Below are 25,666 nucleotides of genomic sequence, written 5' to 3'. Positions count from 1 at the left end.
CTGGTTTATTATAAACCTGGTAAAACAGACACGTTTGGCAAGTGCGATGAAGACAAATGCAAAGCACAAGCAGCATCAGGAATGAAGGAAAGTATAACTGCAGATATAAATGCAACAGATCTTAAAATCAATGCGAAAAGAACAATTTTAAGGGAACTATAAATTACCAGAATTGATCCAGGAAGAAGTAAAATACTGATATGGACCAAAAACCATTAAAGAAATTGAACTCAGGGATTTTCTTCTGAACAGAGGCACTACTGTCAAGCAAGATCTAACAAACTTTCAAGGAAGATTAACTCCCATCTTATTTTATCGATAGCTCATAAAAAATTTTGGAAAGATTTCCATCTCATTTTGTAGGGTTAGAATAATCTTGTTACTGTTATCAGGTAAAGCTTGCACGGGAAAAAAATTTATAGACTGGTCTGACATGTACATAGATGCGCAAACCTTAATTAAACTTCTTAGTAATATTTTGAATCCAGCAGTGTAATAAGAGTTAAGGTCAGGAAGGAGGGCTTATCCAAGGAATGTAAGGATAATTCAGCGTTAGACAAATCTTTCAACGTGGTTCACTGTAATAACAGGGAGGAGATATACTGCATGTAATAGATGCTGAAAGAGCATTCTGTGAAATTTAATACTCGCTTGTTTTAATGCCTTCGTAGGTATGTTTCCCAAGCTCACACTGTACTTCCAGCAGCGGTTTTGTTTTGTTTGTTTTAGATTTCCAAAAGTCTCCAAAGAAGATTTCTGTATTTCAAAATGCATTCAACCATGCAACTGAGGCGCTTTCATCTAATATTCAGTTGAAAATGATTAATCTGCGATTATATTTAGTGTATATTGACATACTAAAGGGGCAAATATCATGAGAAGAATCTAATAGAGGGTTTCCCTGGTGGCGCAGTGGTTGAGAGTCCGCCTGCCACTGCAGGGGACACGGGTTCGTGCCCCGGTCCGGGAAGATCCCACATGCTGCGGAGCGGTTGGGCCCGTGAGCCATGGCCACTGAGCCTGCGCGTCCGGAGCCTGTGCTCCGCAATGGGAGAGGCCACAACAGTGAGAGGCCCGCATACTGAAAAAAAAAAAAAAAAAAAAAAAAGAATCTAAGAATTCTATAAACACTTTCCAGGCAGTGAAATGCTCCAGTTAAAATTATATGCGTGTGGATTGACATCAGTATTCCATAGTACCTGTGTGCCTTTTCAAAGGTGAATATGTAAAATCTCGTTACAGATCAATAGGTGAACATTTTCAATCAATTTTGATGACAGGAACACTAACTTTGAACCTGAATTGAGGAAAATGTTGTCTTCTCTAAGAGAATTCCATTTTTCTAATTAGTAGACCTATACTACAAAGAAAGAACTAAATTACTATATTTTGCAGTTTGTCAATAAAAAAGGTGTAAATATTTGTCTTCTCTCTTGTTGTACAAATACCTGCATAATACCCTCAAGTTGACCTCTTTCCCTGCAAAGCCTAAAATATTTAATGTCTGGCCTTTTACAGAAAAAGTTGTTAATCTCTGCTCCAGCCTGTCAGTGTCTTTTTAAAAAATTCAGCTTTTCTTGTTTGGCTCCTCCATTCCTGCTGTTACTTTTCCCTTTTCCCACTTGTTTCCTTGTCATACCTTCTCTATATTATACATTTGTAGCAGTAACATAATTAATACCTGCTCCCCATGCCTTGCCTGCACCTTTGACCAGTTAACTCTGTAAACAGAGAGGAGATGTGGTAGGCTTTGGAAAGTACCAAGTGGTTACTTTGAGAAAAAGCTCAAGATCAAGGATTTGGAGCAGGTCAAAAATGCGTCTTAAGTGGAGAGATGAGAACACATTTTAGGCGCCCAGAATTTTATCGATGAACTAAAATGCACCCTTCAGCCCTATTTCAAAGACTACAGTGAGTATGGGTAGAGTGAACTCTGTCCAGCGGCCTAGAAACACGGCCATGATGGTTCTGCTTTCTTGAGCTCCGGCTTTGTCACGTTTCCATGGTACCCTGCCTAATCAACAACTTCATACGCTGTCATCACTTCACAGTGAGAGCACTGTTAGCTTCTCTGTAAGCTGTTCTTAGGTCCTTAGTAGCATATGAGCACTGCAATTCTCAAGATCTCTTCCGTTTGAAGAATCTAGGGAAAAGGAAGACTTGTTTTCCCTTCTTTTCCCACTTACCTGAACATATCATGGGTACGAATCTGCACCCGCTCAGTTGCATAGAAAAACAAATCATGGTTTACTTTTCTGTCTTTAAGCGTGAATTTCCTTGTGTACTTTCAAGAAAATTATTCTAAATCTTTTCTTTTTAAATACCTAGTTATGACATTAAGATGATTCAGCATCTACTCAATAGAGATGATGTTGCAGCTAGTGTGTGTGTAGCAGTCTGTTTTTCCTGGTGCATTTTGAAACCTTACTCATTCTCTTTCTGATTTCCTGAGAAAAGCTATGTAAAATATACTTATCAAACTACGAAACTCTACCTATGATTAGAGGAGGTGTTGTTTATTTTACCTTTATGTTTGTTTTCTAATTTAATATTTTTAATGACTTAAAGATCATTTTTAAAAAATGCAGTCAGTTTAATTTATTTCCATTCCTCATGCCTTTCAGCTCCTGGTGATAATTCGTTATTGCTGCTGCGAGCAGAGTTGTATTTATCCATGAAGAACTATGAACAGGCTCTGCAGGACGCCAGTGCAGTTTGTCAGAATGAACCTCTCCTGCCTGAGGTATTTGTTTGTATAGGTTGGCTTTGGAGATAATAAATGTAAATTTATGGGATTTTTAAAAATTCTATTGAAGTATAGTTGATTTACAGCGTTGTGGTAATTTCTGCCATCCAGCAAAGTGATTCAGTTACGCGTATATACATTCTTTTTCATATTCTTTTCCATTATGGTTTGTCACAGGATATTGAACATAGTTACCTGTGTATGGGATTTTCTGAAGAATAAAGTAAGATCGTTGTGATTAGTACCTATGGACAGAGTACATTTCCCTCAAATTGTAGATAGTCTAAATGTAGCAATCCACTTCATAATAAACCAATTCAGTCTAAAAGACCAAGTTTCCAACTGGATCTGGATAGGAAACACTAATTTAGATTACTATTAGTAGATGATTAGCTGAATAATATGCCTTAGGCACTGAACAAATATATAAACAAACTAATAGAATTTTATGAATTGGTGAATAAAGAAGAAATGTTTAAAATTATAGTTTAAGTAGGAAGATACTATATTATTATTATAATCATAATAATAGTGATTAGCAGTTGGGCCCTAATATGCATGGTGCATATAAATGGTGTTAGTAAAAGGGTGAATGTTTTGTATGTATTTATTTTGTAATAATTTTAATCTCTGTGTCTTGGTTGGAAAGGTCTGATATTACTTCCTCTAGTGACACGAAATAAGGTTTGCTAACCTAATAACAGTAGCTTAAGTTGTCCTTGAGGTCTTTAAGGAGTCAAAGAATAAAAGTTGTAACTTTTTTTCGTGAATTTTTGAATTTTAAACCCCTTAAGAGATTTTAAAGTTTTAAAGAACTTGTGATGAGATTAATGCCTATAGCATTCTCTATTATCTAATAAAAATACTTTTTTCTCCTGCTGTATTGCTTTTTAATCATCTTTGTTTTAGAAACACTGAAGAAACATTAACCCAGGTTAATAGACAGGATGGATGTAGCTTGCTCTTCCTTTCTTCCTTCCATCCATTCATCCAACCAGTCATCCTTTAAAACAAAATGTTTTCATATTAGATTGAGTATTAAGATGGGTGTGGGGATGGGTCCAAGAATGGGAAGCCAACGTTTGTTGGACCAAGCCCGGAAATTCATTTTGCTGCTTGTTTGCTTCACTAAATACATTCCCTACTCGTATTTCTGATACTTTTTCTCTGATCCCTTGATCTTTTATTCTTCTGAGGTAATTTCTATCAGTAGTGATTGAGCCTTAAGGACTGTGAATTACAAGTCTAGTATTTCTGATTGACAGTAGACCTATGTTGCCCTTTGAAGCTAGATTCTTCTCCACGGTACTGATCTTTGTGCTGACAACCTGGCAGTGTGTCTCTGACAAAAGACAGACTTAATTACTACAAAGTTACATGTCAGGGAGGCAGCAAATGGATCTCTAGCCTTTGGGATTTTGGTTTTATTTTCAGGGTTTATTGTAAATCTGTGAATCTCAGTTGTTGATATATGTCTAGTGAAGAGCAGCTCCAGCAGAAGTGCAGCCTTGATAATCACTTTAAGATAGTAAAGGACAGAAGTTCATTTCCAGGTTACCATTGCAGCTAGAGGAAGTGCCATTGGAAGATGCGTTCAGAGGACTGGAGGGAGGATAAGTAGGTCAACTGTGGTTAAGATGAGATGGAAGCTTCAGGCGGGGCTGGTGCAGCAGGTGTTTTACCCAAGCAAAGCCATCCTTTCAAGCAAGCAGCCATGGCTGATACTGAGTCCAAGCTTTTGGTGCAAATAGAGATGGGCCAGTACTAGCAAATCATTTGTCCATATTCAGAAATATAACCCAGCAAGTGATAAGTTGATGCAGCTGAATCCAGGAAAGTTAACTGCCTCCTAAAACAAAACCCGGTAATCCTCAGACGAATACAACAAAATGCAGAGTTGATACAACATGTTATGTAAAATATCCAGTGTTAACCAAAAATACTAGACATGCAGAGGAAGAGGAATTGTTGACCTTTACTCGGGATAGAAGATAGTCAATAAAAATTGTCTTCCTGTGGGCCCAGAAGTTGCATTTAGCAGAGAAAGACTTCAAAGCAGCTATTATAAGTAAGTTTAGAGAATTAAATGAAATTATGTCCAAAGAATTGAAGGAAAGTGTGGTGTCTTGGAATTAATAGACAGTCCCAAGGGAGAAATTGAAACTATAAAAAATGGAAATACTAGAGCTGAAAAATACAAATGCTGAAATAAAAGATTGCTATATAAGCTCAATAGCACATTACACACGGCAAAATAATCTGTGAAACTGAGGATAGAGTGATAGAAATTACACAATCCAAAGAACAGAAACAAAAAAGTTTAAAGAAAAATGAAACTTAGAAACATATGGTACAACATATGTGTAATTGGAATCCCAGAAGGAGAAGCTAGAAAATGGCAGAAAAATTTTTGAAGAAATAAGGGCTGAAAGCTTTCCAAATTTAATAGAAAATATTAATTTCAGATCTAAGAAGCTTAATGACCCCAAAGCAAAATAAATACAAATAAATACACTCCCTGACACATCATAATGACTGCCACTCAGGAATCCAAAGGCAAAAAGAAAATCTTGAAAGCACCAGGAGAAAAATGACATGAAGTGAGAAAAACGACATACAGGAAGATAATAAGATCATTAATGACAGATCATCAGAAACTGTGGAAGCCAGTTAACATTGGAATAGCGTATTCAAAGTGCCCAAAGAAGAAACCTTTCAACCAAAGGTCTATGTCCAGTAAAAATATATCTTTAAAATGAAGCTGAAATAAAGACATTTTTAGGAAACATGTCTTTGTTGCCAGCAGATGTGTACTACAAGAAATGCTAAAGGAATTTTTCAAGTCTGAAGGAAAACAGTAAATTGTAACTCAAATATAAAGGAAGTGATGAAGTGCACCACAAATAGACCAAAGCAAGGACCAACTAACTACATGGTGTCTGCCTACAGGAGTCAATTTTAAATGCAAAGATACAGACTTAAAAGTCTGTAGAAATATACCCTCAGAGGGATTTCACCCCATGGGGAAAGAAGAACAGGAGGACCTCAGCAATCCTTGTCACCACCATGGACCTCTGCAGCCTTTGCTTCCAAGGACGTTTACAGTCTTCACCAATCCTGAACCCAGATGATGGAGCTGCCCAGGGTCCTTCCCCAGGGTCTCCTTCCCAGTGCTGGAGCTCTCACTGTGGTGAGACCTGCTTTCAGGAACCCAGGTTGCTGCTGGGCCCCACTCACGAGGATTAGGGTGCCACAGGGCCTCACCACCTGTGGGAATCAGAGCTGCCTCTGTGCTGTGCCCTTCCCCCTGGGGCCTAAGTGAGTTAGGGTCTGTGCATCTGCTACTCTGCCATCACAGGACCATGAAGCTGCTGCTCTGTGCCCCGCCCCCTGGGTCCTCAGTTGGGACTTTGACTCTTTGTCACCAGACTGTGCAGCTGTTGCTCTGTGCTCCATCCCTTCCTCCTCAACTGGGACACCTCTGTGCCCTGTTATCCCTGGGCTTTGCTGCTGCTGCATCTTGCACACCCTCTTGACCCCCTTAAATACAAATCACTGCAGGGGGACCCAGACCCCGGTTCCATGGGTGATGTACACACACTTGCACCTCAGATACTGACTCCATCATCGCAGCAAGTGAGCCTGTGTCTCAGGCCACAGGGGCCACGGTAGTTCTGCCTGCCACTGAGCTTGTGACTCCTGCTCTGCTCTGAATGCAAGTGCCTCAGGCCTGGTACCACAGAGGGATCCCCTCAGCTGGAACATCCCCCCACACATAGAAGAGAAGAGGAGGAGGACCCCAGCAGCCCTAGCTGCCGCTGCCGTTGCAGGTACCCATGGGATACTGGCCGTCTCAGCTGCTGAGTGTCCTCACGGTCTTTGCCAGTGTTGAACTCAGCTGGCAGATCTGCATGGAGATGGTGCCAGTGCACCTCTACCCAGCTGGTAGCCTCACAGCCAACTTTAGGTGAAGGGGAGTTTAGATGATCCCCTGAAGCCAGGTCATGCAGATGGAAAATCAATAAGGAAATAATGGACTTGAACTTGAATAAGGAATAATGGACTCCTGGATCAAATGAGTCGAATAGACATATACAGAACATTCCAACAAACAGCAGCAAAATATATGTTTTCAAGGGCACACAGCATTCTCCATGATAGATCACATGCTAGGTCACAAAGCAAGTCTTAATAATTTTAAGATGATTGGAATTTTATCCAGTGTCTTTTCCAGACACAATGGTATGAAACTAGAAATACATAATAGGAGGAAAGCTAGAAAAGTCACAAATACATAGGAATTAAACAACAGGCTTGTGAGCAACCACTGAGTCAAAGAAGAAATCGAAAGGAAAATAGAAAAATGCCCAGAGACGAACCAAAGTGGAAGCACAGCATACCAAAATGTATGGGATGCAGCAAAAGCAGTTCTAACAAGGAAGTTGTAGCAATAAACTTTTACATTAAGAAAAAAGTAAGATCTAAAATAAACAATCTCAGGGACTTCCTTGGTGGTGCGGTGGTTAAGAATCCGCCTGCCAATGCAGGGGACACGGGTTCGAGCCCTTGTCCAGGAAGATCCCACATGCCACAGAGCAACTAAGCCCGTGCGCCAGGACTGCTGAGCCTGCACTCTAGAGCCTGAGAGCCACAACTACTGAGCCTGCGTGCCACAACTACTGAAACCCTCGTGCCTAGAGCCCATGCTCCTCAACAAGAGAAGCCACGACAATGAAGAGTAGCCCCCGCTCACTCAACTAGAGAAAGCCTGCATGCAGCAATTAAGACCCAACACAGCCAAAAATAAATAAATATAAATAAATAAATAGATACTAATGCTTTAAAAAAACAAAAGAAAACAACAGCCTTAAATCTCAAGAACCTAAAGAACAAACTAAGTTAGCAGAAGGAAGTAAAAAAGAGCAGGAATAAATGAAATTGAGACGAGAAAGACAACATAAAAGATGAACAAAGCTAAGATTTGGTTTCTTGAAAAGTTAAAATTGACAAACCCTTAGCTAGACTAAGGAAGAAAGAGATGACTCAAATAAATAAAATTATGAGTAAAAGAGAAGACATTTGATACCACAAAAATACAAAGGTTCAAAGTGACTACTTTGAACATTTATAAAGCAACAAATTAGATAATTTAGAAGAAATAGGTAAATTCCTAGAAACATACAGCCTACCAAGTCTTGAATCAAGAAGTAATTAGAAAATCTGGACAGACCAATAACAATCAAGGGGATTGAACCAGTAATGGAAAATCTCCCAGAACAGAAAATCCCAGAGCCAGGTGGCTTCACTGATGAATTCTATCAATCTAAATTGATATCAATCTATCCTATCAATTTAAAGAAGAATTAATGCCAATCCTCACCAAACTCTTCCAAAAATTGAGAAGGATGGAGCACTTCCAACGTCGTTTTATGAGGTTAGCATTACCCCGATACTGAAGCTAGACAAGGCCACTGCAAGAGAAGAAAAGTATAGGCCAATTATCTCTAATGAATGTGGATGCACAAATTCTCGACAAAATACCAGCAAACCAAATTAAAGAGCACACTGAAGGATCACTACAACGGGATCAAGTAGGATTTATCCTTAGGATGCAGGGATGGTTCAACATATGCAGATCAGTCAGTGTGATACCCCACATTAACAGAATGGAGAATAAAAATTATAGGGTCATCTTTTTTTTTTTTTTTTGTGGTACGCGGGCCTCTCACTGTTGTGGCCTCTCCCATTGCGGAGCACAGGCTCCGGACGCGCAGGCGCAGCGGCCATGGCTCACGGGCCCAGCTGCTCCGGGGCATGTGGGATCTTCCCGGACCGGGGCACGAACCCGTGTCCCCTGCATCGTCAGGCGGACTCTCAGCCACTGCGCCACCAGGGAAACCCTGGTCATCTTAATAGATGCAGAAAAGGCATCTGACAAAATTCAGCCCCCTTTTATGATATAAACTCTCAACGAATTAAGTATAGAAGGAATGAACCTCAGCGTGATAAAGGCTATATATGACAAGCTCACAGCCAAAATCATGTTCAGTGGTGAAAAGTTAAAAGCCTCTTCTCAGTGGTCAGGAGCAAGACAAGTATGCCCTCCCTTTTCTGAAATCAATTTATTTTTATTTTTGGCTGCATTGGGTCTTCGTTGCCGCATTGCATCCATAAAGCAAAAACAAAATGCTGTTGGAAAATATTGACCCATGTTGCGTGTTGTTCATTTCTGTTGTGGGACTTTGTATATTACACTTTGTGTTAGTTATGTCTGTCCTGTCTGTGTGCTCCCACGAGACTGTAAGCTCCTTGAAGACAGGAACATGGTAGTGACCTGTGATTACTGGGTGAGTGAAGGGTGGTGGACAGTCAGTTCTCTCTCAGCATGTCCCTTAGAACTGCTTTGGGCTCACATTCCAGGTATGGACTCCTGTGTTCTGATTGTGTGTTGCACTTGTGGGACATTCAGGTTTGCCCAGTTTCGAAGGCAGTAGAGCTAGAGCCATCCTCGGTGGGCTTGTGTTTATTCTACTTAATGTGCAAATAAAACAGTTCCAGTGATTTTTTTTTTAATTTCAGGGCTGTTTGTACATGAGTATATCATCACACTGTTTTTTCAAATGTATATCTTTGGATGAATCCAGGGACATCACGTGAAAGCTCTGGCTTTTTCCGGACTGGGAAGAAGTAAGGAAGTGTTGAAGGAGTTTCTCTACTGCCTGGCTTTGAATCCTGAATGTAACTCAGTGAAGAAAGAAGTGCAGAAGGTGTGATTTCCGTTCAATGACTTTCCTCTTGAAGTCTTATCTTCAGCCTTTGTGTCCATGCTGAGTAGCTGCTACACGTAAAATGAACAAGAAATGTAGTTCTGAATTATTCATGACAGTGTGATTTAAAACACACAGTGATAATGATGAGTTCATGTATTTGATGATGCCGCATGTTTCATGAGACAGTGTACACATACCTCAATTCTACTGAAATAGTGACACGTATTACTGAGGCAGGGTAGATGTGTGCAGCTGGGGAGGCAAAGTGATTTATCCTGGAGTTTGTAATTCAAGGACTGTAGTTTGTGCAGAAGCCCTGTAAGAGACATCATGATTTATGCAAAAGTTATCAGTTGAGCTACATAGGTTGACTTGAAATTTTCAGCAGAGCTTTACCAACATGGAGCAGAAACACCTGCTGTTTTATGCAAATCTTTAACCCAGTCTTATTAGAGGTCATCGAGTCACACTTGATGTGGGGACCTGCCCTATAAAAAGGCCTGTACAGTAGGTACACAGTCTTAGCATTTCCGATGACAAGGAGTCCTTGCTTTTACATCAACATTTCCATATTTTAACACTGTTTATTTTCAACTTGTACGGTACACTTACCCTGTAATTTCCACTCTACAGTTGAGTTTTAGTCTCTGGAGCAAGAGAGAAGTTTTTCCTCCTTAATTTAAACCGCCTTAGATATTAGAGAAGACCTATCATCTTCGCCTTAACTAGTTCTTTGAACCTAACATCCTCTCCCCATAGAACGGGGTTGTCAGGTTTCCTCCTCTGGCTGCCTTGCTGTATACCCCGAACTTTAGCCCCTATATGCAGTGGCTGCAGGCGGTGAACGTGTATCTTCCTTGTGTTCACTGGGAGTTTATTTTTAGCCTCCCATCACACTGTTGGCTTCTGTTAGAACTGTAATTGGCCAGAAGAGCCAGATGTTTCTTTTGTAATGAGAACTTCCTGGCACTATTTTTTATCCTATTCTTGTGTAGTTGACTGGTCTTTGTTGGTCCTGTTAAGTTGTCACTCATTGGTTTTGATCACTGTTTCCACTTGTCAAAATAATATTGAATCTTGAGCTGGCTGTTTTGAACGATTCCTGCCTGCTTTGTCTCACCTGCAACTTTCACAAGAATCGTAAAACATGTGCTACCCCAACTGATCCTCACAACAGCATCACGAGAAGTTGAGCCCGAGCTCAGCGACGTTAAGCAGATTCAGGAAGGTCCCAGGACCAGGATTCAGGTCTCGTGGATTCTTGCCCGTCTGGCGCTTTTGCATGCAGACATGATGTTTTTCCCTCCAGCATGGTACAGGTGCTAGGTATCTTCTGTCACGGACGGTGCCAAACAGTGCCAGCCTCCTGATGCCCATGAGATGTGGTACCCTCCCTGGCAGCCTCCTGCAGCTCTGCTGACCCCTCAGGGCCAGTGCCGAGGACACTGCCGTCCCTGCTGGGGTGCTGACCCTCACTGCCGCAGAGGTCGTGGGTTCTGGTGCGCTCATCTGTCACCTGCAGCGCAGTGGCTGCATTCTTCGTTGAGGTTTCAGTGACTCCTCTACGCCTCTCTTAAGCCCTCGGATTCAGCTGAGTCCATGAGTTTCTGCAGGACCATCGAGGGACTGGCCAGCACTTCCCACCACCACCAAAAGCTGGTGAACCAGAACTGTGTCCCTTCACCTTCTCTTCCTTTAAAGTTCGTACTGGTTGACTCTTCCGGTTCTCTTGTAAATTAAGCAGCCCTCTAGAACTATCTTAATCCTGTGGGTCATCACAGCTCAGGTACAGTCTGGGACCCCCTGCAACCGATACACCCCATGTTTCTCTCTTACCCCTGAGACATTTAGGGGAGATTTTCTGTAGCAGGTGTGTAAGGACCAAACTCAAAGAGACTGTAATGCTCGTATTTTGTAATTGGTACGAGTAAGATGGACAGGAACTGGGGGCTCAGATGCTTAAGATGTTGACTGTGGTTTCAGACACACTTGAATTTTTAAAACATTGGCAGTTGGAATAGGGTAGTTATTTTTGTCAATGTCTTAGGCCTGTTTGGCTTCAGAGTTTCCTCTGAGTCTTTCAGGTATGTGATGTATTTTTCAAAAGTGTCTTAAAATATATATTTTTCCATCTTGGCAATTTTACAGGTAATGTGTGAGGTGTTTTTCCCTGCTTCAGAAAACGTGCCTCAGAATTTAACATCTTCCATCCAAAGCAGAATGTTGAACACAAGATTAACGGCGCAGTGTCAGAACCACATAAACAGCCAGCCTCCTGTGGAGGGAGGTGGCAGTGCAGGGAGTTCTAAGGTGGGAAGTGCACGTGTTTGTCAGTATTATGTTGATTAAGCTTTATGTAATTTTGAACATTTACAAGTTACTCACACGGTTGCGTTACGTTAGCTACAAGTACTTCTTAAGACCAGTTCTGGCTTCTCAGCCTGAGAATTGACACTTTTAAAGGAATTTGATGGAAGTAATGAAAATCACTGAAGATTGAAAGAAACTTTTAGAACATCTCCAAACAACTCACAACATCAGGAGACTTGATATTATTTTGTCTTGGAGAAAAAAGAGCAGAGGGATGGTTTGAATGTATGAAGATTGGTGTTCAGTTGATCTGTTTCCGGAAGAAATTATCCTTATATTTTACGATGAAAAGTGTAAAGTTCATCTTAGAAGTTAATAGATGAAACCAGTTATGAGGGAAGAGTATATGCTCTCTTTTTTCCCAGAGATTTCTAAGAAAGGCTACTGCATGATTTTTTTTTCTCTGATGCTATGATTTCTTTAAGATTCAGGATTCTCTTTTCCTACTTAACCAGAATCCGTCTGAGAAACAGGATGTATTTGGAAATACCAATTCTTCGGTGTTATATTTTATACTGGGCCTACACTCTGAGGAGGATAAGGAAGTGTTAGAAAGTTTTCTTCCAGCGGCGCTGAGCACTGGTTTAAAGAGACAGTTTCCGAATGATTTGGAGGATGCGCACGATGTGAACGGCCCTGGAAAAATTCCCAAGAAAGGTCAGTAAGGCTACTTTTTTTTTTTTTTTTTTTTTTTTTTTTTTTTTGGCGGTACGTGGGCCTCTCACTGCTGTGGCCTCTCCCGTCGCGGAGCACAGGCTCCGGACGCGCAGGCTCAGCGGCCATGGCTCACGGGCCCAGCCGCTCCGCGGCATGTGGGATCTTCCCGGACCGGGGCACGAACCCGCGTCCCCTGCATCGGCAGGCGGACTCCCAACCACTGCGCCACCAGGGAAGCCCAGTAAGGCTATTTTGTCACTGCGTGTGTGACCCTAGAGTGATAGAATGTTGGCTGATACTCAATATACTTTAGAAACATTTTATATAGGTGGTTTAAAATTGGTAATGAAATGAACATGTCACCTTCAAGATTGTAGGACAGTTTAAATGTTTACCCCTACAAGGACTTCATAGTCAAAAATAGCAGAGAAAATTTAGGTATAACTTTCACTTTTATTCATGCTTTACAGTTAAATTATGGCTGTATACAGTCAGCCCTCAGTATCTGTGGATTCAACCAACCACGGATCAAAAATATTCAGAAAAGAAAAATTCCAGAAAGTCCAAAAGCAAAACTTTCTTTTGCCCTGTGTAGGGATGAGTTATCAACACATAGCATTTACATATGTTACTATAAGTGTTATAAGTAACCTAGAGATGATTTAACGTACAGGCACACCTTGTTTTATTGTGCTTTGCAGATTTTTTTTTTTTTTAACAAATTGAAGGTTTGTGGCAAACCTGTGCTGTCAGAAGATGGTTAGCACATTTGGCGATAAATTATTTTCAATTAACGCATGTACATTTTTTTAGACATAATGCTGTCGCACACTTAATGGACTACAGTATAGCGTAAACATAACTTTTATATGCACTGAGAAACCAAAAATAAATTTGTGTGATGCAGTTTATTGCAATATTCACTTGATTTCAGTGTACTGGAACTGACCCTGTGATATCTCTGGGCGATGCCTGTACGTGGGAAGATGTGCTTAGGTTATATGCAAATACCACACCATTTTACATAAGGGACTGCAGCGTCAGGGGTCTTGGTATCTGTGGGGATCCTGGAGCCAGTCCCCACGGCGATACGGAGGGACAGCTGGACTGCTAATCCCATCCAGCATGGTTTGTTACATTGGTGTAACATACTTTACCCAGAGGAAATACAGTTATCACATGGTCTTACCCAGATGTGCAAGTGTTAATTATAGCATTTAACTTTTTCAGAGGCTGATTCCTCACCCCAAAGGAACGTGAGCTCTAACGTAGGAGAAAGTGCAGAGCTCCTGATAGATGTGGCTGATTTTGAGTGTGCCCTTTGCATGAGGTAGGATGACATAGAATCTACGCAACTGTGAAGAATTCAGCCTTTCTGAATTTTGTATCCCAAACATAACGGGCTTTTTATTGTTAGAGAAATTACGTATATCTCAATAACGATTTATTTTCTAAAAATAAGATTAAGGAAGTTGTAAATGGAAAATGGATATAAGTGATTTCTTATAAAAAGGTTATTTGAAAACGTCTGCTGGACATTTCTTGCTGAAAACCCAGATGTCTTCTCCAGGTTGCTCTTTGAGCCTGTCACTACGCCCTGTGGACACATGTTTTGCCTAAAATGCCTTGAGCGCTGCCTGGACCATGCCCCACATTGTCCTTTGTGCAAAGAAAAACTCTCAGAAGTAAGTATTTCTTGGGAACTGACAATTCCTAGCACTTTTTTATTCGGTCTCAACCTACTTCCCCTTCACATCCAGCTTTAATTCCTCAGACCCTCAATGCCCTTTCCCAGTCCAGGTCAAGTCAACTCTTTGCCTTTTGTGTGCGTCTGTATAAGTAGCATCGCAGTGCCAGAGTAAACCCACAAAATAGGGAAGATTAAATTTCACTTTAAATTCATAATCTTAAATCTGAGACCCAAAACCTTATTAGTCATTCTTTTTTTTTTTTTTTTATAAATTTACTTATTCATTTATTTGTTTTGGGCTGCATTGGGTCTTTGTTACTGAGCACAGGCTTTCTCTAGTTGTGGTGAGCGGGGGCTACTCTTCGTTGTGGTGGTGGTGCACGGGCTTCTTATTGCGGTGGCGTCTCTTGTTGCGGAGCACGGGCTCTAGGCACACGGGCTTCAGTAGTTGTGATGCACGGGCTTAGCTGCTCCGCGGCATGTGGGATCTTCCCGGACCAGGGCTCGAACCCGTATTGGCAGGTGGAGTCTTAGACATTGCGCCACCAGGGAAGTCCTTATTAGTCATCCTTACTGTGCTTCTCTGGTAGCCTCAGCTTTTCACTCTCCAGGTGGTTCTTTCATCTCTCTTCTCTCCCACCACCTGCTACTCACCCTCCCTGACATTATGATACTCATGGAAAGGGTATACGCCAGCAAAATGGGAATTGCCTCTTCCTTGCTCCAAGGGAACGCTTTCTTTGCTTCTCTCATGGAGGGGGGAGCGTCCGGGGACTTCCCCTCCCCCTCCCCTTCCCCTCCCCTCCCCCTCCCCTTCTCTCCCTCTCAGGGCCGACCCCCCTGCTCTCACCTCGGTCCCTTTTGTCTTCTGAGACGACTCCCCTCCCCCACCTCCTTGTTGACCCTTGACTAGGAAGAGAGCTCTTTGTCCATAAGAATTAATTACCATGTGGTATTATTTAACTTTTTCTTTTGTTCCAGTTGTTGGCAAGCAGAAATTTTCATACAACTACTCTGGCTGAAGAATTAATATTTCGATATTTGTCAGATGAACTGTCTGACAGAAAGAGAATTTATGATGAAGAAATGACGGAGCTTTCAAAGTAAGTCTCTGTGCTCCAGGTGCTTGGTGTTGAGTTCAGGCTAAAGAAGAAAATCCTTGTTAATCTCACAACTTTATCTCATTTTTTTCCCCTGCCTTTGGCAGAGAAATTAGCCTCCAAAAAAATTAATTGCAAAGAGTTTATCTGAATTTAATTGAAAAAGTTTGTGAGAAATATTTCTAAAGTGTGTTTTGACAATATTATATGGTTGCTTTTTGTGTCTAAATAAGCAATGCTGAATTTTTCAGAATTGAAAAGGCGCAGGACATAGAAGGGAGAAAGGGATGGCCACTGAAAATAGGCTTGACAGTTACTTTTTCTCTTTTAAAGTGATTAAAATGTTGTGTTGTAGTGACCCGTAAGTATTGAGACCTTATCATTCTGCTACTCTTTTTTTATTTAGAACTCATTACCTTTGACGGCTTTCATCAGAATTTTTTTCTTATTTACTTTTTTTGAGATATAATTGACATCTCACATTGTATTAGTTTCAGGTGTACAACATGATGAGTTGATATTTGTGTATATTGTGAAATGATCACCACAATAAGTCTAGTTAAAATGTCTCTGGACATAGTTACAAAAATTTTTTTCTTGTGATGAGGGCTTTTGAAGGTCTACTCTCTTAGGAACTTTTTTTTTTTTTCTTTGCGGTACGCAGGCCTCTCACTGTTGTGGCCTCTCCCGTTGCGGAGCACAGGCTCCAGATGCGCAGGCTCAGTGGCCACGGCTCACGGGCCCAGTCGCTCCGCGGCATGTGGGATCTTCCCGGACCGGGGCACGAACCCGCGTCCCCTGCATCGGCAGGCGGACTCTCAACCACTGCGCCACCAGGGAAGCCCTTAGCAACTTTTAAATATGCAGCACAGTGTTACTAACGATAGTCACCATGCTGCACCTTACATCCCTAGGACTTATTTATTTCATGACTGGAACCTTGTGCTGTTTGACCCCCTTCACCCATTTCACCTGCCCCCTCCTCTGGTAACCCTGTCTGTTCTCTGTATCTGTGAGCTTGGTTTTGTTTATTTTTAGATTCCACATATAAATGAGCCCCTACAGTGGTATTTGTCTTTCTCTGTCTGACTTATTTCACGTAGCACAGTGTCCTCAAGGTCATCAGAATGTTTTTATAGTGATCATAAGCGTGGTCTCCTCAGATTAAATAAGAGGGCTTGGCAGGGAACGTGGCTCAGCTGAGAACTTTCTCAAGCTGTGGCCCTTGGCTTTCTTTTCCCACCTAAGCCTGAGGCAAACCTGAGGGGTTTGTAAGTGAGAGAGCTGAGGTTGCCTAGCTTCTGCTGTTTCACAGCGACTCTCACTCCCTTCTGTTTCTAACAGCTCCACCTCTAAGTTCACATTTCCCTCACCCCGCAGTCTGACCAGGGATGTGCCCATCTTCGTGTGTGCCATGGCCTTCCCCACCGTGTCCTGTCCGCTCCACGTCTTTGAGCCCCGCTATCGGCTTATGATAAGAAGATGCGTGGAAACTGGCACCAAACGGTTTGGCATGTGTTTATCTGCAGAGCACGCAGGGTAAGAATTACCAGTGTTTGAAGAAAGGGTTCTAATTAAGTGTATCATTTCTCATTTTTCTTGAAGAACAGCTTAAGGTGATGTTGAAAACCTCTAGTGTCTCCTGTTACGTAACAAAGTATAAGTTCAGGGCCATCCATGATGTGGTCCCACCCTTCGTTTCTAGCCTCATCTCCTATTCCTTCCTTTGGAACATCATACCTACTAGTCCATTGCCACATTATTCGCCCTCCTCTAAAAAAAGTTCATGTTTTCATGCCTCCATGCTTCCCTCTGTCTGTACTTCTCTTCTAGCTCACCATTATACAAACAAATCTGGTCCAACTTTTTAGGTCTAAAAAAATTGTTACATCCTCCACGAAACCTTTATCCACACAGCCAGAAAACTTTCAGTCTTATAAAAACCCATGGTGCTTGTTTTGTTTTGTTTTTTTAAATTAATTTATTTTGGCTGTGTTGGGTCTTCGTTTCTGTGCGAGGCCTTTCTCTAGTTGTGGCAAGCGGGGGCCACTCTTCATTGCGGTGCGCGGGCCTCTGACTGTCGCGGCCTCTCTTGTCGCGGAGCACAGGCTCCAGACGTGCAGGCTCTGTAGTTGTGGCTCATGGGCCTAGTTGCTCCGTGGCATGTGGGATCCTCCCAGACCAGGGCTCGAACCTGTGTCCCCTGCATTAGCAGGCAGATTCTCAACCACTGCGCCACCAGGGAAGCCCTGCTTGGTTTTCTGTCTCTTTTTGTTTTGCATCATTTTTCTAGGGAAGATGTTCCAAATCAGCAGGCAGCTCCCCTCCAAAGACTGCTCTGGGGACCCCGGGTTCTGCCCACGTCCTGGCTTCCTGATCCTCTAGGGCTTTGTCATTACTGCGTGGTCCTGATGAGGTCATTACATCCAAGTTCTAGCTGGTGGAAGAGGCCCTGGTGCTTGTAGGGGATCCTGGAGAAAAGGGGCCCATAGCAGTCACTGCTGCTCACACCTCCAGCAGAGGAGGCTGGGAAATGTAGTCCATCCAGTTGCCCAGGAGTTAGGGGAGAATTGATGTTTAGGGCTATCTGCTAGTTTCCACCGTATATACCTAGGAACATATCTTTCTAAAGATGTATGTAGAACATTTATGGAGAAAATTCTACAACTTTATTGAAAGATATTCAAGAATGGACAGAGATACTGTGTTCATGGGTACATAGACTCAGTGTCATAGAGAGATTTTTTTTTTTATCTTTATTGGAGTATAATTGCTTTACAATGGTGTGTTAGTTTCTGCTTTATAACAAAGTGAATCAGTTATACATATACATATGTTCCCATATCTCTTCCCTCTTGTGTCTCCCTCCCTCCCACCCTCCCTATCCCACCCCTCTAGGTGGTCACAAAGCACCGAGCTGATCTCCCTGTGCTATGCGGCTGCTTCCCACTAGCTATCTGTTTTACGTTTGGTAGTGTATATATGTCCATGCCTCTCTCTCGCTTTGTTCCAGCTTACCCTTCCCCCCCCCCATGTCCTCAAGTCCATTCTCTAGTAGGTGTCTTTATTCCTGTCTTACCCCTAGGTTCTTCATGACATTTTTTTTCTTAGATTCCATATATATGTGTTAGCATACGGTATTTGTTTTTCTCTTTCTGACTTATTTCCCTCTGTATGACAGACTCTAGGTCTATCCACCTCACTACAGATAACTCAATTTCGTTTCTTTTTATGGCTGAGAGATGTTCTTTTTACCCCAGTTGGTCTATAAATCCAAAGTAGATCTGGTCAGCATCACAGGAGGGTTTTTCATGGAATTGCTCAAGCTGATTTTAGAATCATTATGTTAAAGACCAAGACCTGGTAGTTTTGAAAAACCAGCTGAGAAAGATGGGAGAACATCCCTGCAATAAACTTACAAGTCCGAGTAAGTAGACCATTGAAACAGACTATAGAGATAAGCAGATCCACTCATATCTGGACTCCAAATTTATATGTAATTTTGTGAGAAAAGGCAAAACTCCTCAATAAAAGATACTCAGACAATTAGTGGGTAGTCCAAATGGGAAAAAAAAATCTTTTCTCTGCCTTATACTATAAACAAAAAGTAGCACATTTACATTCCCAATGTGAGATGTGAAAAACAAAATATTAAAACATTTAAGAGAGAATATTGGGGACTATCTTTACAATTGGCAACAGGGAGAGATTCTTTTCTTACACAACATGCCGAGAGCATTAGCGTAGAGAAAGAGATGAATACATTTGAATTGTTAAGAGTTGATTCATCACAATGAGCATAAGCAGAGTGAAAAAACAGTTTCATAAGTTCCACTTCCACTGGGAATATGGAACATTCAGAAAAGATTTACTACAGGTAAGCTACTGAACCTGTTTCCCGAACCCGTCAAAGGGCAGGTTGCTCAGGGTAACCGAGGAGAGACAGGTCCTCCAGGGAGAGAGCAGACAGGAGCCCTGGCTCACCCATGGCCAAGCGCAGGAGAGGGGGAGAATTCAGCTGATTTTTTGGACAAATTTCTGATGGCCTCATGTGGGCAAACATGAGAGCCTCGATCCCCTGGATGCTGCAGAGTTGGCAGCCAAGTTCCTGGCCACAGACCAGGTGAGATGTTTATCGCAGGAACAGGTTTTGTGGCTGAGACCGACTTTGGAGGAGCTGACATGTGAGCTGGGGCACCGAGGCCTCCTTTGAAGAGGCTCTTCAGGCGGCTGCATGCACACTGCAGCTGTGGGTAAGACAGACCCTTAGGAAGGAGGGCGCTTTATTGGTGATCCAGGCAGAGGTGTGATAACTCTGTGCAGGTGTGTAACTTGGGAGTCCTCCCTCAGCATTAGTTCGGAGGTGTGTAGTGCAGTTGTTCATTCCCTTTAGCATCAGATACCCTTGGGTTCAGATGTCGGCTCTGAATCTTCCTGTGGCCTAGATCAGTTTAATTTTCCTGAGCCTCCATGTTTCTGTGAGGCTTGGATGAATACGTATGATAAATCGCTCTGTGTAATGCTTGACACATCCTAGGCACGATCGATACCATCAGGATGTGGGGGACAGTGGGAACCGTGACTGTGGGTAGGGTCACGCGGGAGAGCTTTGGAGTGAGGATACAGTATCCCGGGCAGCCCCAGTGTGGTGGGGACACGTGGAGGATGCAGGTGGTGAAGGGAGGGACCGGTCAGGGAGGGCGAGAGTGCTGGGTCAGCGACAGGTCAGCTGGGGTGTGCCAGCCTCACGTGTGACTCCACTGGGCTCGTGTCGGTAGAACAGCGGGGTCTTGAGGTGTGATGGGGAGACAGGGAGATGAAGACAGTGCTTTTTTTTAAAAAAAAATATTTATTTATTTTTGGCTGTGTTGGGTCTTCATTGCTGCACGTGGGCTTTCTCTAGTTGCAGAGAGCGGGGCCCACTCTTCGTTGCAGTGCGTGGGCTTCTCATTGCGGTGGCTTCTCCTGTGGAGTGTGGGCTCTAGGCACACGGGCTTCAGTAGTTGTGGCACGTGGGCTCAGTAGTTGTGGCTCACGGGCTCTAGAGCACAGGCTTAGTAGTTGTGGCGCACAGGCTTAGTTGCTCCACGGCATGTGGGATCTTCCCGGACCAGGGCCTGAACCCGTGCTCCCTGCATTGGCAGGCGGATTCTCAGCTACTGCGCCACCAGGGAAGTCCCAAAGATGGTGCTTGTAGATGCCTTTCTGCGGCAGTTTGTTGGGGAGGGAAACAGCATGCGGGAGGGGAGCAGAGTCTGAGGGGCGGGGGGTGGGGACAGTGCTCTAGTGCCCCGGCCAAGGGGGCTGGGGGGCCACATTTCAGGTCCACCTGTCCCCACCCCACTGGTTAGAAGGGCTGAGGCACAAGTACCCCGTCCCCGCCGGCCCTTCTCTTGCCACGTCGCACATCAGTGTGTTTCTCATCGGCTGCTGGTCTCTTGGAGGAAATAACCTTGCTGCTCTGGCATGGAGATGCTGTTTGTTTCATTTGGCTTTTTATTCCTTTAAGACCCAGGATTGCATCTGGGGAGAACTGAAGACCCTCCTGCATTTTTAAAGTCAGGGTTGTTTCTCCCGCCTGTCCTGCCAGGATCTCAGAGTACGGCTGCATGCTGGAGATCAAGGACGTCAGGACGTTCCCCGACGGCAGCTCCGTCGTGGATGCCGTCGGGATTAGCCGCTTCCGGGTTTTGAGCCACCGTCACAGAGACGGCTACAACACGGCAGATATTGAGTATCTGGAAGATGAAAAGGTGAGTAGTCACACCCACGGTGCCAGCTCTGTCCCCTTGCCAGCCGCTGTTTCTGGTCATCTGTGGGCACCGGGCCTTGTGGGGCAGAGGGCAGAGTGCAGCGAGGTGAGCTCTGAGGTCTGAGGCCCAGGGAGCTGAGCGTGAAGAAGACTGAGTGCGGTGGCTCTCAGGGTCCCTCTTCTATGCTGATAGAGGGTTTATTGACTATCATTGTGGATGATGACTTTTGGGGGTGTATGTATATATTTTAAAATGGTAGCTTAAATAGCTACCACATGAAATAATTTTAGTTTTTTTTAAAAGAAAACTCTCCACTACATATGAATATTTGATTTGTGTTATATAAATCAAATTGAGAATGGTCATGTGTGTTATAATCTGATTCCTCAGTTTACCTCAATTTTCATAAATGCTGTCGTTTTATAATCAGGAAGGACCTTAGTGCTTTATTCCCATTTTATAGTTGGGAAAATTCTCTCCTAAAGCAGCAGAGCAACTGGCCGAAGCTTCCACACAAGAGGCAAAGATGGAGCCAGAACAAACCTGGGTCCCCTGGTCCTCAGCCCAGAGCTGTTCCTGCTCACCTGTTCCTAGGTGTCCCTACCTAGGACTGAGCCTTGCTGGGCAGTGAGAGGGGCCCCGGGCAGCAGGGCGCATCCGTCTGAAGCCTAAGGGCCTCCCCCTGGCGTCAGGCTCAGGCCGTGAATGCACTGTCGCTGTAACGTGTCTATTGGAATATAATGTGGTGACGTGGAATATAATTTTTAAAATGTTATAACTCTTTGACTTGGTAATTCTGCTGCTGAGAAACTATCCTGAGGAAATGACAGCCCCTTCTCTCACACACACATGCAAAACCACTTTTGCGTAAATACTTATAGTACTTGTATTATTTTAAAATGTATCTTACGTGAATGGTTGAGTAAATCATGGCACAGCTCCGATATAGAATTGCATGTACTCATTAAAAATGATTCATGATAACGTCGGGTCCGTGCTTATATTAAGAGAAACATCTGGATGTTACAGACGGACAGACAGACAGGGTAGATAGAGCTCCACTGTGTAAAAAAAGTGAAGATTTCTAGGTTGAGCATATATCTTGTTTATAAAACACTGATGAATTACTGAAGTGTTGATGCCAGGAATCCGCTCAGCAGACGTGGCCGCAGTCACTGTGGGATGGACACGCGTGTGATAATGAACTGTTGAAAGGTTGTCTCTTCTCCTTGGTCAGGTGGAAGGTGCAGAGTATGAAGAGCTCACCGCCCTGCATGAGTCCGTTTATCAGCAGTCTGTGTCCTGGTTTGCTTCACTTCAGGATCACATGAAAGAACAGATCTTAAGCCACTTTGGGTTAATGCCCGACAGAGAACCTGAGCCTCAGGTATACCGTCCTTTCTTCTTTTGTCATGCTGTTATTTCCTGCCGTCATGTGCTAAGACACATTATGCTGGGGAAAACTTGGCAGTACCTGCTATGCTGTTTATTCCATTATGGTCGCTTATGAACCAGTTCATTTATCAGCAGCCCAAAGAAGCCCCTGGTATAGTAGCGTGTGCCATTTGGAGCAAAGCGATACATGCTTTCTGATTAATACTACATGAAGGTAACTTCTTTTCTCTCAGAAATCAGTTTATTCTGATGGCTGTCAGCTTTTGTACTTCTCCCACCAACATGGGAAGATTTAGTAGTCATTTCAGTATATGGGCAGGAACACTTTATGTTTTGCATGTAAGATTGCCCTGCACCCAATGAACAGGCGTTGGATAAATGAAGAGAAAATCCCCAACTCTCGTTAAATCGGAAACTTTCCTAGCCCTCGATCCCATCATCGTGGGCTTTCTCCCTGCTCCCAGGACTGCTCTCAGTGACACTGGTTCGTTAAGCGATGAACGGGTTTCAGGTCTGTGAAGCATTTGTAAGTGCAGATGACTCCACTTCTCCGCATTTGGGTGGCCCAGGTGGGGATGCTGTGCGCTTGTGACTGAGAGTGTATAGTTCGTCCTACTGTGCCCGCTCACCTATCCTGGAGAAAGGGGGGCAGGGCCAGGTCTCAGCAGGTTTACAGTCAGATGAAATGTCTTTTGTATCTTTTCCATCCATTTTTATGTTCTTTTTCTGTCTCTTGGGGGCTTCTGTCTTTTACTCCCACTTGAGTTCTGTCTTTTCCAAACCCAAGACAGTGCTTTCAGCCTCAGCTCACCTCCGAGTCCTTTCTCACCCTCCACTCTGTTATAACCCCTCCTCCTCTGTTCTGTAGCCTGGATTCAGAAAGCAAGGTGATTAGACTAACTTGATTGAGGTATGAATCATTCTTTTTTCTAGGAGTTTTTGCTTATTAACCCCAATTAATCTCTAATTGTAACACATTGCATGATGGGAGTGGCTTAAAAACAACAGAAATTTATTATTGTACAGTTCTGGAGGTCAGAGATCCGACACAGGTCTCACCAGGCTATGACCAAGGTGATGGCAAGACTTTCTTCCTTCTTGGAGGCTCTAAAGGAGAATCCATTTCCTGGCCTTTTCTGGCCCCGAAAGGCTTGCGGTGTTCCTTGCCTCTCACCCGTTTGTCCGTCTTCCAGGCCGGCAGCTTGCACCTCTGACCCCTCTTCCATAGACTCATCTGCCCCTGATCACAGCCCAGAACAGCTCCCTGCTGGAAAGACCCTTGCGATGAGGCTGAGCCCACCGAGGTGGGGGAGATCCAGCATAAGCGCTCCATCTGCAGGTCCCTGACTCACTCACATCCGCAGTGTCCCTTCTGCCGTGTAAGCTGCCGTATTCACGGGCTTCAGGAACTGGGGGGTCAACGCCTTCGGGAGACCATTAGTCTTTCTGCCACAGAGGATTTTAGGTCCTTTGTGGGAGAGATTTTTATGCCAAGGCGCTTCCCATTAATCATGCTACTCAGTTTCTCCCCACTCGGTAAGATGAGGAGGGAAAGGGAGGGTATGAATCACACAGAAGGTTGTTTTGTCCAGCACTTGGGCCTTCTTCCCTTGGGGAGGAGACGGGTGCCTTCCGCACAGTGACGTGGGCTGCCCTGTGCACTTTGGCCTCTGTGTTCCTCCTGATCTCTCACCCTGAGCTCTGGCGAGTCTAGAGCCACCCTCCCTGATTCCCAGTTTGGATTCTGAAGTCAAGACATTAGAAGCAGGGCGCCTTGGACGCCTTGGTTCCAGTACCAGGACTATTGAGAACAACTTTGTGATCAACTTTTGCTTAGAGCTCATTCCAGAAGTGCCTGCTTGGTTATGTGAAATAAAGGCTCTCAGGTCGCTTACTAGTTCATATATATGTACATGCATAATTAATAGTAACTATTAATAATATATAATTGACAGTAATTTCTTATATATATATATTTAACAATAACTCATATATAAAGATGTTTCATATAGAGGTACATTTGTCACTGACTGTATTATAAGGTTTATCTTACTGTAACACTCAAACTTGCACACCTACTGTGTGCTTTATAAACATTGTGCTGTATATAACATACTTAAAACTTAAAGAACAGCAACAGAACATTGGACGGTAGAGGTAAAAATTATAGTCTCCTTTTCTGGCTGGTCATATGTTCTGAACTAGAGCTTTGAGAGAACAAGGGTGACTAATCCATAGCGTTTCCCTGTGGAAGATGCTTCTCTTGACACGTTCTTCCTTTTGTGAGTTTCCCCACATTTCAGTGTGTGACGTGACAGTAAGCTTTGTGTTTTGAGGGCTGAATGAATTGCGCGGTAGACCTCAGAGAGAAGACGGCATTTAATTCTTGTTCACGTGTCTGTGGGTAAACAAAAGACCATTTGGGGCGAACAGGCTTGTATCGTAGGTGCTAATTTTGTGCTTCCCTTTGTTTTGCAGAGTAACCTTAGTGGTCCTGCCTGGTCCTGGTGGATCCTGGTAGTGCTGCCGTTGGAGCGGAAGGCTCAGCTGGCCATACTCAGCATGATCTCGCTGAAGGAGCGTCTGCTCGCCATTCGGCGAATATTAGCCATCATCACGCGTAAGATGAATAGTCGGCAAGAGCTGGTTAACAGCCGGGAGAGAAATAATTGATTTTCTCTCTCAGGGTTTCTGGAAGCCCTTGTGTTTTTATGAGGAGTTCCAGGCACGGACGAGTAACATCCATCCATCGTGCTTTGTAAAATGCTTGTTGATAGGGTTACAGATTGGAACACTTAGCAAACCTTGACCCTTACTCAAAAGTTGGAAGTCTGTGCCTGGTGGCATCTGACTCTGTACAAGCTTAGCCTGAAATTTGAATGGATCCCACGGTTGGAAAACAACCTCAGAAAATCTCTCTGAACCAGATGTTTTCGGTGTGTAGTTCACTCACAACAGGGGACAACCCAGATGATTGACAGGTGGTTTAGGTTTTGCAAGAAAGAAGACTCCCTTCCCAGTAAAGTGTTCCCATCATGCTTTGGAGGGAAATCACGTTTTTACCTGGAAGCATATTTCTCAGAGTACAGGCTAACCAAAAACGCACTTGGGCTTTGAGTGTCACTGTGAAGTTGTCTGTGAAGGAATCAAACAGTTGTCTAGCGGCAGGGCTGAAGTTAGTCCTT

General features: G+C 43.4%; 1 protein-coding gene across 1 annotated transcript in view; it reads left to right on the top strand.

Moving 5' to 3' along the window:
* LONRF2 (LON peptidase N-terminal domain and ring finger 2) overlaps positions 1–25,154 on the top strand; it is a gene marked incomplete at both ends in the record, with an annotated part of 34,888 nt that extends 9,734 nt beyond the window's left edge. Inside the window, 11 exons of the mRNA XM_082672088.1 lie at positions 2,625–2,743; positions 9,391–9,513; positions 11,665–11,826; positions 12,342–12,543; positions 13,774–13,873; positions 14,114–14,228; positions 15,215–15,336; positions 16,714–16,872; positions 20,924–21,086; positions 22,324–22,473; positions 24,960–25,154. Coding sequence (XP_082528214.1) covers positions 2,625–2,743; positions 9,391–9,513; positions 11,665–11,826; positions 12,342–12,543; positions 13,774–13,873; positions 14,114–14,228; positions 15,215–15,336; positions 16,714–16,872; positions 20,924–21,086; positions 22,324–22,473; positions 24,960–25,154 — 1,610 coding nt within the window. The remainder of the gene's footprint in view (positions 1–2,624; positions 2,744–9,390; positions 9,514–11,664; positions 11,827–12,341; positions 12,544–13,773; positions 13,874–14,113; positions 14,229–15,214; positions 15,337–16,713; positions 16,873–20,923; positions 21,087–22,323; positions 22,474–24,959) is intronic.
* Between the last annotated feature and the right edge of the window lie 512 nt (positions 25,155–25,666).

Source organism: Grampus griseus (assembly GCF_964374135.1).
Source record: "Grampus griseus genome assembly, chromosome: 15".
NCBI classification, from domain to species: Eukaryota; Metazoa; Chordata; class Mammalia; order Artiodactyla; family Delphinidae; genus Grampus; species Grampus griseus.
This window is presented reverse-complemented; position numbering and strand designations above follow the sequence as displayed.